The sequence below is a fragment of the Sus scrofa genome, chromosome 13, assembly GCF_054392235.1.
Source record: "Sus scrofa isolate SSC_HxYL_T2T_F1_AM1 chromosome 13, Sscrofa_HxYL_maternal_Yorkshire_Landrace_v2.0, whole genome shotgun sequence".
NCBI classification, from domain to species: domain Eukaryota; kingdom Metazoa; phylum Chordata; class Mammalia; order Artiodactyla; family Suidae; genus Sus; species Sus scrofa.
The window spans coordinates 107,409,815-107,425,615 of record NC_139395.1 but is presented as its reverse complement, the minus strand read 5'-3'; the positions used below and the strand labels follow the sequence as shown (position 1 = coordinate 107,425,615).

Genomic DNA, 15,801 nt, shown 5'->3' with positions numbered 1-15,801 from the left:
ACCTCAAAAGGAACTCAAAATTCAGAAGTATACTTAGGAGTTTCATGAGTTAAACACAGAGTATAGATTTAAGCCCCCAAATAACTAAATGTGTAAATAAGTGTGTGCATTGTCATGAATTTTACACTTCAAGATGTAGATGTAGCACAATTAGCATGAGAGCAAATAGCCTGAAGACAGGAGTGTCTAAAATCACAAGTGCTGAGCAGAGCAATGTGCCCCTTAGCTTCACACTGCGATATCCTAACAGGTTGTAACTGTGACATTGGCTCAGATCCTGTGAACAAGAATAAGATAGGAAGCTGCCCTCCCATCAGGCATTTAGATAAGTGGAATTCAGGTTAAAAGGAAATGACAGTCTTTGCAACAGGAGTCATTTGTTGTGACTATAGGGAAAGAAAACAGACAAAATACTTGAAGCAGCTCCTCACAAAAGAAAAACAAAACCAAACAGAAAAGTCTTCATTTTAACCAAACACTATACAAAATATATAGCCAACTAAGACTACCTAAAAATATGGGAGGATTGGTTTAAAAGAGTTTTGACCACACAATCAACCTTTTAAAGAGATTCTTTGAAAGAGATTTAAATAGAGATGTTCTCATTTTTATGAATATCATCTCCTATTAGTAGTTAATTCGGTGAAGTTCATCTCAGACTGTCTATCTGGTACTCAACAAACAATCAACAATTATGCATCACAAACCTAGAGTTTGCTTCAGAAAGGGCAGGAAGGGAAATGGATTTATATGTTGAGCATTTGATAATTTTAAAATATTTAAAGTTTCTTTAATTTCCTCCTGATTTATCCACAAATGGCATTCTTTTTTTTTTTTTTTTTTTTTGGTCTTTTTGCCTTTTCTAGGGCTGCACCTATGGTATATGGAGGTTCCCAGACTAGGGGGTCTAATCGGAGCTGTAGCCACCGGCCTACGCCAGAGCCACAGCAACACAGGATCTAGCCACATCTGCGACCTACACCACTGCTGACAGCAATGCCGGATTCCTAACCCATTGAGCGAGGCCAGGGATAGAACCCGCAACCTCATGGTTCCTACTCAGATTCATTAACCACTGAGCCACAATGGGAACTCCTGCAAATGGCATTCTAATTAGTGAGCAAGAGCAACTGGTCAATGACAAACCACCCACAAGTCAAAATGTATCTCCAGTGCACAGCAGGGTCCTTGATCCATAGAGGGTGTGTAACTAGGTGTCAACATCCTTCTGGAGTTCCCCTTGTGGAACTCTTACAATTAGTAGCTTTTTCGAAAATGTTCAATGAAAGGTAAAAAATAAGCCTAAAACAAACAAGCAAAATCTCTAAGCCAAAATTTGCTGCCTCTTCTTTGTACTATCCCTGTACGGGAAGAGAGAGTAGTACAGTGTTTAAAAGTGGAGTTTTGGAGTTTCCTGGTGGCCTAGCAATTAAGGACTTGGCATTGTCACTGCTGTCGCTCAGGTTACTGCTGTGGCTCAGGTTTGCTCCTTGGTGGAGGAATCTACATGCCATAGGCATGGCCAAAAGATAAGTAAGAAAGAATAAAAATGGAGTTCTGAGTTCATATCCCAGCAGAATATCCTACTTGCGTGACCCTGAATAGTTATATTGCACCTCTTTCCTTAAACATATTGCCTCCATTAAATGGAGTTAATGGCAGTATCTTCCTCATGAGATAATTCTTAGGATTAAGAGTGTCTTGTATATGAAGGGTTAACGATGCAGTTGGTAGATATTAAATACCCCATAAGTATCAACTACTGTTATTCCCATCAGAAAGTGACAGTTGTAACTACTCTGAAATCTGAGATCCTTTGTAATGCATGCAATGAAACCCAATAAACAAGAAATTGGTGCTTATTAAATAAATTCCTGCTAAACTGATGAATTATTAGTGTCAATTATGTCCACACAACAGCCTTATTTGGCTGCTTTCTCAGTAATTAAAACACACAAAAAACTTCTCAGTATTATCCCATCCTAACCAGGGAAAAGAGGATAAGCTCACTTGTTCTTTACTTGGACACCAATGCCAAGTTTGAGAGCTTTAACGTACAGTAGTGTTGTCATTTTCCCCCTTCATCTAGTGTTTACTAAGTCCACCAATTTACAGCCATGATGAAACTCTATAGAACCACTTCAATATAAGATTTATATCTTTCGTTCCTTTTTTATGTAGCAATAGCAAAGCCCAAATAGCTGATCATTCTTTAAGATTTAGAGTATCACCAAATTTACTATTTAAAAACTTACAGGCACACTTCTCAAAACAAAGCTGCCTTGCTATTCCGACCAAAATATTGTGAGGCTTCTGAGGAAACTCGCAATGATGAATTTTAAACCACTTTAGAGATAGCAACTAAATAACATCTTTTTAAGAACGAGTATCAGGAACTGACAGAATTTGTTAATAGCAACAATAACAGGGAGCATTTAGGAAGCTTCTGCCATGTGCCAGCTACTGTCCAACTTTCTGAGGTAAGTGCCCTTATTATCTCCATTTTGAGGATGACAAAATTGAGGCACAACAAAGTAACAAGCAGTCTGGTCCCAGAGTCAAAGTTCTTATCCACTATTCTACATATGGATGTTGCAGCTCCTATAAACATCACATTCATCAAATATAGCATATCTATATTCTAGAAAAATGCTCCAAACACTGAACCAAAATCTCTGCTTTGCATTGTTTTCAACCTTTATGGCCATGGAAGAAATAAACAAACAGCACCCTTTGAAATTTAGAATGGAATACATAATGACACCAGTGAATCACGCCTACCTCAAGTCTGTCTGTCCGCATTAACTTCTGTGCAGCAGCTGCAGCAGCTGCAGGTACAGGGACGCCAGGATTCCCTGTAACCAACATTGGTGCAGTCGGCAAGATCTCTGCTGGAACCAGGCTTGGGGAAACAGGTCCCAGGTAGGGATTAAAGGCTGCTGATGCATTGGTGGCTAAGCTTGGTGCAACTGAAAACATTGGCTGAAAAATAAAATACAAAGCAAACTTTAATATGCAGGTCTTGGTTCAAAGTTGATATCCTACATGATAATATTGTTCCGCCATCCATGCATCCATAATCCATTCTCCCTTTGCTTCCTCCTCCCGCCTCCCTCTCTCTCTCCATTTAACTGTATGTTTATTTACTCTCATTTAGGATAAAAATGTTTATAAGAATGTTTCTTAAATACGCATTCATCAAATCAATGTTTTTCTAAAACATAATGGTTCATTTACCCATTAAATTTTCCACTGGGATTTTGAAACTCGGGGTCTACAACACTTGCAATTTCATTTTGAACAACAGTTCAAACTTATCAGTACAGAAATTTCTTGTAGTTACCTATCTCCACCTTTGTCCTGATTTAATCCCAGAAACTTGTCTACGAAATACATTTCATAATTGCTATGCCAGATGTACTTGAAAGATCTGTTTACAACTGTTAATAGGTTGCAAGCGTCCTATTATCTAGAATAAATAAAGCAGAACTCCCGGTGGATAACAGTTTCACAGCCAGTGTAAACTGTGAATAAATCTCCTGGGATATGTGAAAGGTGATGATGACACTATTTCTTTTGAGCACATAAGATAAAGTGTTTGGCATATATATTTGTTGCAGGTTTTCCTGGGGAAATTATAAATGTTCCACCAGCCTATTACACCTTTGTGAGATCCCTAACAACAGAATTAGCTTACTAGGGGGAAAACGATTCTGAGATATGAAGTCTGAAGTAAAAAAAAAAAAAAAAAAAAAAACTTCTAAAAAATGCATTAGGATTCTTCAAGGAAATACAGATAGAAGCACTGAATAAAATGCTACAAGATAGATTTTTCTGCCAGAAATGCTTTCATGAATATATGAGAATGGCTTCTATTTGTTGATATGAAAATTTGCACATCAGGAGATAGCTCTCTTCTTGAGTAAAATTAAATAATTTACCTTAAATCTATTTTAACAGTGTGTTCTTCCAGTTTTTAAAGCATGACCCAGTACAATTTTCTACCTTATTGGTGGTATATTTTCAGCTTCCTGATTCAACAGAGTCTTCATTCTTGATATTTAATGCTTTGTATAATAATAATGCTCATTTACAAAACGTAAAAACAATTGGACAAAATGGATCCCATCTTTAAGGTAATTTTAAACAATTTGTTACCTTTACACTGTAGTAAGGAATAGAATCATAGGGTTTTTTTTCTTTTTTTTTTTTTTTTTTTTTTTTTTAGGACATGAGAATGTAGATAATTCTTCCCTCTGGCAAGAATAAGAAGTTAGATGATCCCAGAGTAGTTTACTTAGTATTCAAGAGTAATTTGAAGTTGGAGTAAAGTTTTATGCAATTAAGATGTATGTTACAAAGGTAATTCTTATAGTTCAAAAAGAAAAGGAAAACATATCCTTTATTTAATTTGGCCCTGACTCATCCTGTATTTAGAAGAGTAAAATGGAATTCACGTATTCCTTTTTTCTCAGGGCAGTGGTTCTCATCCATGGTGATTTTGTCTTGCAAGGGACATTTGACAACATCTGGGGACATTTTTGATTGTCATAGCTGGGGGGTGCTATTGCATCAGATAAGCAGAGGAAAAAATGCTAAGTGTCCTACAACCACAAAACAGCCCTTCATAAGAAAGACTTATCCAGGCCCAAATGTCAATAGTGCTGGGGTTGAAAATCCCTGTCTTAAAGGATACAGCCTTCTCTTGACCTCACAAACTAATTTAAGACAAAATATTTGCAGTTACTAACACCATCTTACTAAGAAGACCATGAAATATAGAACAGTTAACACATGATTGATTCACTTGGGAGAAGAAACAATATGCCATTGATTCCACTGGAATTTTCAAATTAAAATGCTTATGCATCCCAATGTGTTGGTTTGAATGCCATGACTAGCTAGCTGCCCAGCCAGGTTGATAGCTCTTGATGAAGTACCCTCAAATAATACTTCCAGTGCTCAGTTCCAGCTCTGCCCGAAACAGACACTGACAATAGGAAACTATCAGGGTGTTTCAGACATTAACAATCTATAACCTGTTAGGAACTGGGGCCCAGAAAAATTTCTGCCCAACAGGAGTTACTCATTCAATTAGCAACTGATCTAATGCTGTTGTACTGTCTACCAGCTACCAAGGGAGCAGCAGGACATGACTTGACCTGTAGAGTGAATACACACTGAACACATTTCTCTGTTCAGAAATATTCACGTTAAACTTCACACTGTCTACATATTGTCAGATACAATATGTGATATTTCAGCCAGACCAGCAGTCTAATTTTTCTCTTAGATATTTAAGAAATAAAATAAATTTAGCATGGAAGAACTAGAAAAATAGTTTAGAATATGGAGAACAGAAGCTGGTCAATATTATTTCTTGCTATGAATTAATATGTATTTCCAGAGAGGGCATTTTAAATGTATACTTCAGGAAATTGAGATTGAGATGTTTATGTCCCTTTGCAAAATCTACCAGAATTATTTAGAAGGAGAGGTCAAAATGACAAAGTTATCTGCAAGGAAGAAAAGCATTCTGATTTTAAGAAAATTAGACCACTGGTCAACAAAACTCAGCTTTGTGAAATCTATCAAATAAAACAAATGTATAATATACAATGCATATAATGCAACAGTTGCATATTACAGATAAAAGAATACTTTTATGAGATAAAAATATGGATAAAAATATGGATCAACAATTTTCCCACTGGACTGTTTCTATAGAGTTGTCATGTGAATTGATTTTCTGACTGAATTCAGCAGAACAAATTCAAATCTGAAGAACTTTAGGGCTCTGTCCCCAAGTCAAATCTGTAGCAGCTCTTAAAATTCTGAAACATCAACTATTCAGCAAGCATTATCCAAATTGCTCCCTCTCCAGATAAGTAGAGTTATTTGCTAAACAGGCAGACAATCAATAATAATAGCTCTATACTTTGAAACTTGATTCCAAAAGCTGCCCCCCAAACCACCAAAGTGCAACATTCCTTGATTTCTTTTGAGTGTTTGTAAATCTGTTATATCCCTTTTTCAAAGGGCACCTTGTTGGAGGCAGGTCACTGCTGGCCCCACCAGAGTGCCATAATCAGATTAGTGAGGCACTTGAACTGTGGCACTGCCAATGCTCTATTCCAAAAGCCATCCTGCAGAGGGTTCAGTAGAATCACAAGGACGGATATTAATGCAATGGTATTATCAAGTAGCATCCTATTTTCTCTCAAGTATCCACAGGATAACGTAAAACTATGTAATTGGATGTATTTGATACTGACTACATCCTTGTAATAATGATTTACAGATATCTTTGTTCCCGGAAGGCATAAGGAAGTTTGGTTTCTGATTGCCTTTTGCCAGTGAACATCCTTAGTAGAGAAAAACAAATTGCAATCTTACTAACGCTGGTGCATTTATGGGCTAATCACTTGTTTGTTTTAAATGAGACATTTGATTCCATTAAGGTAATCAGGCTTTATTATGAATGAAAACATTATCCAATTTCACATTACGACCCTAGTTAAATGTGTGCAAACATGATTATTACAATATTTCCCTTATTTATTGTGTGCCAGGCATTGTGCTAAGCACTTTATGTATGATATTATATTTAATCCTCCTAATAGTAGAATATAAACTCCATGAGCAAACAAAAGCAAAAACTCCACTGCTTTTGTTTTAAGGAGGAGGGGGGATTCATATTTAGTTCACTACCAAATCCCCAGAACCGAGAATGATACCTGGCATACAGTAGGTGCTCAATAAATATACACTGAATAAGTGTTTGAGTGAATGAAAGTGTGAGTTACAGCCTTGTCAGGTGGGTATTATTAGTGTCACTTTGCAGATAAGGAAAAGGGCTCACAGAGATTACGTGCCTGTCGTCACAAATGAATGCATGGAAGACCTAGAATTTGGACATAGGATGTTTGATCCCGGGTGGTTCTAAAGCCAGTGGTTCTCAGTGCTGGCTGTCCAATGAAATCACCTGGACAACTTGAAGCCCAGAATGCTCCGGCACTCTCCACTCTGGGAAGAGAGGTAGCTAGGCAGCAGTATCTTTCTAAAGCTTCTGGGGAAATCCAATTCCATGTAATATATGTGGTCTTCTACTATTTAAAAATAGAAATTGGTTCAGTTTTCTGATTCTATGTGAGGTCTCTAAGAACACGTTTCCTTAAGGCTCCCTTCTTGAGAACATGCCTTGCCCCCCCCCCAAGAGAAGGCTGCTCCTGGCCACTCCAACTGTTTAATTCCTAATCAGTCTTCAAGAATCAAGAAGCTTTCATTTTTCCTACCTTCTGTTCCTCCTTAACTTTTCATCACTCGGGTTCAGCACTGATCACCAGGCGTATATAACTAATCATCTCTTTTACCTGGGCTCTCAGAGTGGTTTCATGCACTGTGCTTTTTTCACCTTGTATATCCTGCAATTGGCATCTATACAGGTCCTCTACAAACATTTGCTTAACAAATATATTTATGGAGTTCCTAGCTGATTTTCTCTGCTACAGAAACCAACTAGCAAATACATTACATATTTTCCAGGATACATATTTGAACATGAAAAAAAAAGATTTAATGTTATTTCCTTGCAATTTCAAAATTTAATCATTAATTTCTTTAGAATGCTGGTTTGCAATTTTTTTGATTGTCACTTTTTTTTCATATTGAACTAAGTTTTGTTAACATACTGTTACTCTGCTGCAATCTTGCAAATATCATAAGGGCCTTAATTTATTTTAAAACACTTTGTGAAAGAGTGTTTGTTTTGCAAATAATATTTGTGATTTTCAATAAAATGGAGGGAGTATATAAAATAAATAAAATAGAACCAGTTTCTGCCAGAATTTACAGAACACAAATTTTAAGTCAGATTTTTCTAGATTTTATGTGTATGTTTGTGTATGTGTTTGTGAAGGTCAAATTTGTAAGAAGAGAAAAATTAAACTTTTTCAAAAATTAACAGCATAAAATTAAGGTGTATAAAATCATGTTTCTGGGTAGGCACAACCCTGTAGAAGAGCTATAAACAGTCTCTATAAACAATTATTTTGAATATAAACATAGAGCCAAAAGCTAATGGGAATTATCAACAAATTCACATTACATTGTCTTTTTTTCTAAGAAGGTAGCAGATGACTGGAATAATATGAGAGATACTATTTTAAATTCTGCCTCTAGACTGACTTGCTGACTGGGCAAAGTAAATGACTACTTTATTCTTAATTTTACATTACCTTTCAAGAGAGTTTCACTGAAGTAATAAACATTTAAATAAAGAAAACTCAATACTGGCCCTGGAAGCAGAAAGGTACAATACGGTACATAAGCAATATGGCCTGGTGCCTAAAATTCAGGGCCCATTCTAAGCTGCCCTAAGAAGCAGAAGCTCCTGGATAGAAACAGGCAGTAATGAGGGCAGGATGGATGAAATAAGACTCAGGGTGACTGACCTGGAAACATTTTACCAGAAACACTTGGGGATAAAGAGGCCTTATCTTAAACACTAGTTGGATAAACTGAAAAAGTAAAGCACTAAAAAACAACTTAGGAATTCTAGCTGTTCCTGGAAATGTGACAAATGATGGCGTCAAAGCTTTCAGCAACCAGCTGCCAAAAAATGCTTCCACATGAAGTGACAGCAGAGACAAGGTGATGGGGCAGCCAAGGAGCTCCTGACTTTAGCTAAATCCAACAACTTTGAATTTTTCTTTCCCTAGGCTACTTCAAATTCATGAAATGCATAGGGAATTCAACATGACTTTTGTATCTCAAAGTGGCCAGTGTGTGTACCTTTGGGGCAGCTGCCATGGGAAATTATGGATGGCCAACGCTAACCTTTGGGAGCACAGGGAAAGGCACAGGAGGACTCTGCTAGGGGAATCCCAGAGCTAGATACAGCTTCTAAACACTGTTTATGCAGAGCTCTTCAAGGGCAATGACAAGAACCCAAAATCACGAAGATTTCTGAAAAATATCTCTCTAGGATGGACCAAAGAATATATACCAGATGCGTCCAAGTTGTGAGGCCCGAGGTGCAATCTATCTTTGGTTATTTAGTAATTTCTCACTAGATGACCTTTGCATCTAATAGTGCATGGCAAAGTAATAGTATTTTTTTTAAGTACTACCTAGGAAAAATAATCCAGAAATATTATTTTTAATTTGGATAATTAAATACTATAGGTCACTCTATTTATATTCAAAGATCATACAATAAAGGAAAAAGTGATCTTTTCACATTTTTACTTGTGATTTACAAATGACCATAGAATCAATGCCAATTATTTAATACTTTATTATGCTGATTTTTAGGAAGTAAACACAACTAAATTCAATTACTTATTTTCAACTATTTACTTTCTCATCTTATGAAGTAGGAATAATTATGTTTATAAGATTGGTATAGGCCCCTGCAGATAATATAGTTTAAACATTTGACTATAATTTTAAAGAAGGTCAGGGATTTCAAAAGTATCAACTGAAGACATAGAGTTGGCTGGTGGCATGTCTCCACTTAGTATTTCTATAGTGTGGACACAGGAATCTGAACAGCCTGGGTGAAAATCCTAGCCCTGCTACTCACTAGCTATGGAAATGGGGCAAACGACTTAATCTCTGAATCCCTAAGTCTTCATCTCTAAAGGTGAATAACATTCTCTACTTTATAGTATGGTTGTGAGGATTTATGACACAAAAAAGGCTGAGTGCCTCAAAGTCCCTCAGAGGGAGTATTTGGGTATTTACCCACCCACCCCCCATGTGTTATGTTCTTGGGATATCAGGAACATATCAGAAATGCTTCTGATTCTTGGCTTAGCATATTTCATTACAACATAATGAACTCTCTGAAAACAAGAAACTCGGAGTTAGTAGATGCAAACTATTGCATTTAGAATGCATAGGTAACGAAGTCCTACTTTATAGCACAGGGAACTATATCTAGTCTCTTGGGATAGACCATGATAGAAGATAACATAAGAGAGGGAAAATAAATACATATATGTATATATGTACACACATATATGACTGGGTCACTTTGCTATACAGCAGAAATTGGCAGTGTTGTAAATCAACTATAATTTTTAAAAAAAAATGGAAAAACAAAATAGGAAGTTCTCCAATAAATTCCTACATTCCCCAGGTCTGCCCATGTCATGTTCTGAAGATTCTAAATTTATACATCCAGTCTTTTGAAATTTATGAGAAAATGAGGACCCAAACTGGGTGGCATGAGAGCTATTTCCTGGTCCAACAGTACCTACACCAACCCCTGGCTATCTCTGCTCACCATCTGCGAGTACACATCCATCTGTATTCCGCATTCTATGCTGCAGTCTCTAGCACCGGGCTTTTGCTCTGGCTCTTGGTTATGATTCCTTTGTACTCTTGGGCAGGTAAACTACCGTGAACCTCTGCCTGTTCTTCTCACGTTCAGGAAACCCCTTCTTTCATTTGTTCTTTCACTCATCAAGGAATTTTCTTTTAATCTCTCCTATGGGTCAGGCATAATCCCAGATGCTTCTGAATCTGATTACACCTTGCTAGCCTCTTCCCTTCCTCGTGTTCCTCCGGATATAGTTTGGGGGCCAAACTAGTTAATCTTAGAAAACTAAGATGCTTTACCTACTTGACTAAAAACCCTGTCTCATTGCTCAGATATTCCTGACACCGCTGATATTACGAATTTGCTCACAGTATTATCTCTTTTGATATCACCCCTGCCTGGGTTGGTTCCAAGTTTATGTCATATCTTCAAAACTATCATTCAGTCTAGTGACCATCCTCTTGGAGCAGCAGCCATTTTCCATATTAGTCACCTAGCTGCTTCCAGGCCTATTACAATCGCTGTTTGTAGGCCTAACACTGAAGTTCCAGTAAGCAGCTGGTTATGACCATCTCATTTATTTCTGAATCTCCATATCATTATCCTCATCAAAACAGGGCTGACTACAGAGAGGATAAAAAAGTCTCAGGTGGGGTTTTGGAGGCAAATTTCCTGGATTAAAGCCTTCTCTATAGTCATTAAAACCCCAAATGCTTTAAAATTGAATAATTAAAATAACCTCTATAGTCAATACAAAAACCTAATTCTGGATGGAGTCTATTTTTAGTCTCTGATCTCAGGGTGCCTTTAGCAGAAGGGTAATTCCACATTCAAATCTAGTCAATATCAGGGAAAATGAACATGAGGCCTGAACAGGTTCACAACTAATAAAAACAAATGCTTTGTCTAAGCAGAGAATTTTCCAACAAAAACATCAGAAAGTGGAGTAATTTTTTTGATGGTCTTGGAAATTTGTGATTTAGTGACTTCATAAACAATTCATATTTGTTACCAGTATTTCAAAGGCATGAGCATAAATGCTGTTTATAGTCTGTGCCAGGATTACATCTATGATGACCCTGTTATAATCTTTAGAGTAAAACTCAAGGACAAATTTAGGAGATGGGCCAAGACTTCACAGTGAGGAACCTCCTGTCAAGACCTAATCGTTCTCTACTGCCCGCAAACCACACTAGCTGATCTCAGAGGTGTTTCTGGTCACCGAGATGGTAGAGCCTGGGGGAAAGCATGCTTTAAAAGTTTAAGGGGAACAAAAGAATTCTACCCAATATTCTGTGATAATCTATATGGGAAAAGAATCTGAAAAAGTATGAACATATGTGTATGTATAACTGAATCACTTTGTTGTACAGCAGAAATTATCACAACCTTGTAAATCAACTATACTTCAATAAAACTTTAAAATCTGAAAAAATAAAAGAATCTCACATCAAGGAGAGATGTCATATCAACTAAAGTAGCAGCCACCCCAAGGATTTATCAGATCTTTGAAACCAGATGTAAGAGCCAAGTGTAAAAGAGAACTCTTTCCTATATTTTAATGCTGGAGAGAATGATTGAACATTTTCTTTTAACCAAGTGGAAATCTTCATATCATCCCAACAAAGACATGTGAAATTAACAGATGTCACAGAAATAAATTTAAGATACCATATTTGTAACTGAGTCCCCAATAATGGAAAAAAAAATATCAGGTTAAAACAGATACAGAATTATAATATTCTCTCACCTCAACTGTATAGTATTGATAATTGGTATCACTGACGATTGGGTTTGGAGATCCCTCCCACCTCGAAATGCAATCCCCCCCTCTTTTTTGGAATGATTGGTGCATTAAGTTCTAAGAGAGAATAATAATTACATTGAGTTCAGGTGTTAAAATGTATTAGGAAAAAAATTAGTTAGCACACATGCTACAGTTAGCATATCAGAAATATGTGGGTCTTCACGTTTCCGTGACCCCATAATACTGCATATAAGTCACTGAGAGGAATATTTCAATCATTGCAAATTTCAACATGCATTGAAACACAGAATTACTATATCACAGTTAACATCAGAATATCTTTTACAACCTAAAATTAATGATGATATTCATCTCTTACTTTTTTTGTGGGTTAATGTGAGTACAGGTTATTAAAGTCATTTGTCACATACCCTCCTCCCTCCCCCCCAAATCCAAATAAATAAATATAGGGGCTCAGAACCAAAGGTTATCCACATACACTGCTCAGTAAACATTAAATCTCAATGACCACCTACAGTTTATAAAATTTAACTCTTTCCTTAGAAGCCCTTGAGTTCGTGTCTCTCCTGTTTAGTCCTCCCTTGATAAGACTTTCAGGTTCATGAAATAGATTTACCTCAGTCAGAATTTTCCTAGCATTTGTGACTACAAAATAGTTTCTAAATAAAAGAATAACAAAGGCTCTTTTTCAAAAGAGAACTACACAGATTCTCTTCAAGGAGAATCTTTTTTTTTAAAGTTGGTAAAGATAATATACACCAATTTGTGGTAAAGATGACATACACCAATGTTTAAAATGACTATTATTGCTCAAGGTGGCCTGATTGATAATGCACCTTGGCTATAGGGATGAGTCCGATGGCCATTTTTAAAAAGCCAATCAACACCTGCAAGTCACAGAAATTAATTTGAAGAGGATTTGGGGGGAATAAACATGCCCTCATGGACATGTCCACATGATTTAGCCAGAAGATAAGTAACTTTACAGTGTGAAAATTGTTTCCAGGGTGTGACTGATAATTTTGCTAGAAAATACTAGGCAACTGATATTATTACCTGTGTTCACTTGATATAGTGAATCATCACTTCCACATCAAAACTAAGCATTTAGAATAACAAACAGAAGGAATGAGCACTGAGGAGGGGCTTACCACGGGTTGCAATGGGGCACCGGGCATCATGGCATTGGCTAGTTGCATTTGCTGGGCCAACATGGCCATATTCTTCTGCTGAATCAAGTTATTGCGCCCATTTATCTCCAATTGCGTTTTTAAGTGTGGGGGTGGGTGAAGATATTTGCAGTTCTCCCTGGAGCAACGACCCTAAAACACAAAAGGAGAAAATAGCATCTTAAAAAAATAAAGTCCACAACTCTTGAAAAAAAATCACAATGATGCAAACCTAACACCTGGCTCTACTGTGGGTTTTTACCACCATGTACTGTCCAAACACTTCATGATACATTCTGAATAAGTAATGAATTTACTCAAGTATATTATCAAAATGAAGTTTTAAGACACTTGAAAAATGTTTAAAGCTTAAAGATGTTCCTGTAATGTTAGCAATAATATTTCTAGATTCAAGTTTAAAAATCTACAAACTGTCAGGGTAATATTAAAACACAGAATATCAAATAAAAATATTAGCCACCTTCCATAACATCTTGTGGTTAACTTTAATGAACCCAAAATAATCATGAAGTTTTACCATCTATTTTTACTTGTATTGAGTTGTAAGGAAATTGGACTTAGAGGACTCACAGCACACTGTATCTTCAGGAAAACACCTTTACACATGTAAGAAGTAAAATTAAAATTACTACCTAGCTGTAAAGCCCATATATTAAGAAATCTACAAATGAATAGAAGAAAATTCCCACTCATTCCCACTGTATATAGAAATTAGTAAGTATAATGAAATATTGGTGAAAAATGTAGCACTAACCCCTCAGCAATAACTCTAGTTTCCATTGTCCAAGAATCATAAAACAACAGAAAGAGACATATTTACCCTCCAGAAAATTTACAGTATAAAATGGAGAAACTAAGTTACTATAAAATAAGAAATGTGAATTTATGTTTCTTTGGGGATGATTCTTCTCATCAAAAATATATATTAAAGTCTGTATTATGCAATATTGTCAAGGATTGACCCTTATTGTTTCAATATAGTATTGTCAGGTCATATTGATAGTAACATATCTCATCAATTACTACTTTGACAACTTCTTTCACCAATAAATCTATTAAAACTGTTTGAGAGGGTGAAAGAGTTCATTGAAGCTATCAACTGCCTTCTTGAGCTGTCTTTGATTTTTTGAGGAAAAATCTATTTACCATAATTCAACTTTGTACTGTAAATTGACTAAGAAAACTGATATTTTTATATGTGTGAGAAAATCTGTCGCAACTCTAATTTGAATGATCTACTTCTGGCTTATTCTGATTAAGGTTTTTAGGAATAAGTGTATACACAGGCTAATGTCAGAGGATGCTGCCTGTTAGTTTAACAGCTTCAGGTACTCAAGTATTACTAATAATACTTTAAATCCAGGGGCAGTAGAGGACAGTGTTCAACAGCAAGGACCTTACAGGTCTCAGGATCTGGGATAGAGGCTCTGTTCTGTCACTTATCAGTTACATGAATTGCATAAAAACTAACTTCGTTAAGTCTCAGGCTTTTCATTCATTTCAAAATTGCTATATAACCTATACCATAAGTTTATTTTGAAGTTTGAAAACAACGTATCTGCCATTGCACCACAACTCTCCAAGGAACAAGGGAAAGATGAGAGGCTGCCATCGCCACCCCCAGGACATTTTAAATTATATATCCAATAACTAAGAAACAAAACCTTGGCATGACGGGAACTTTTACAATACCATTAGTTATGGCTAATGATAAATTCACAAGGAAAGTAACATTTACATATCTATGACTTATTTCATAGGAAATCACCAAGCTTGATATCTGTTGAGATCATGAGCATGTTACTAGCTTATAAGCATCTGGATGCAAAACAACTTTTACAAAAACAACACTCTGAGTCACAAGATAAGCCACAGGGAATGACTGGCCAACATAAATACACCCATGGCTGACACATGGCCTGATTTCAGGGCTATCCATTCAGGGTCTTTTAGAGAAAACCTGCTTTTTCAATACAAAGAACAACTTGTCTCTGAGAGAAATTCTGGTTCTCAATGTCTCCACACCACATTTCTTACTAAGATTGGACTTATTTAAGTGCAGATAAGCAGGGTTGGATCCACTCTGGGGATTCAGTTACGGTCGATTCATTCAGATTAGTTTCTATAGTTCCATAAATAGCAGAGAGACAGCCCTGGGCCCTGAACCTTGCCTTGTCCACATGAACACTGGTGTCCCTAAGCACTTCATTCCAATGCCTCCCTTAAACACAAACCACCAGGGCCCTCCTACCGATGACCACAGCCCAGATGGAAATAATGCAAGAGAGGAAACCTATATAGTGCATCTCTAAAATTTTAATAGAATCCCAAATCTTTGGTCTTCATTTTGTCTTTACTATATCCACTCAGGAGAAATGCCATTCCACTGCATTTTTTACACAGTCTACCTTGACTGCTTTGGAGCCTCACTTTCAAAAAGCTATGTTACTAAGAATTAGTTGAGGATATTTTGCGGACGAGTAAACAGATTACCAAACCTCTTCCGTAGAGTGAGT

General features: G+C 36.5%; 1 protein-coding gene across 50 annotated transcripts in view; it reads right to left on the bottom strand.

Moving 5' to 3' along the window:
• The window catches only part of MBNL1 (muscleblind like splicing regulator 1), a 179,992-nt gene that overhangs the window by 30,576 nt on the left and 133,615 nt on the right, over window positions 1–15,801 (bottom strand). For 30 of the 50 annotated variants that reach the window (XM_021069642.2, XM_021069647.2, XM_021069661.2 and 27 more), the window contains 2 exons: window positions 13,247–13,417; window positions 2,782–2,982 (listed from right to left, as the gene is read on the bottom strand). In XM_021069642.2, coding sequence (XP_020925301.1) covers window positions 2,782–2,982; window positions 13,247–13,417 — 372 coding nt within the window. Of the gene's footprint in view, window positions 1–2,781; window positions 2,983–12,077; window positions 12,189–13,246; window positions 13,418–15,801 lie in introns of all 50 variants that reach the window. The other 20 variants (XM_021069633.2, XM_021069639.2, XM_021069648.2 and 17 more) reach the window with 1 other exon arrangement.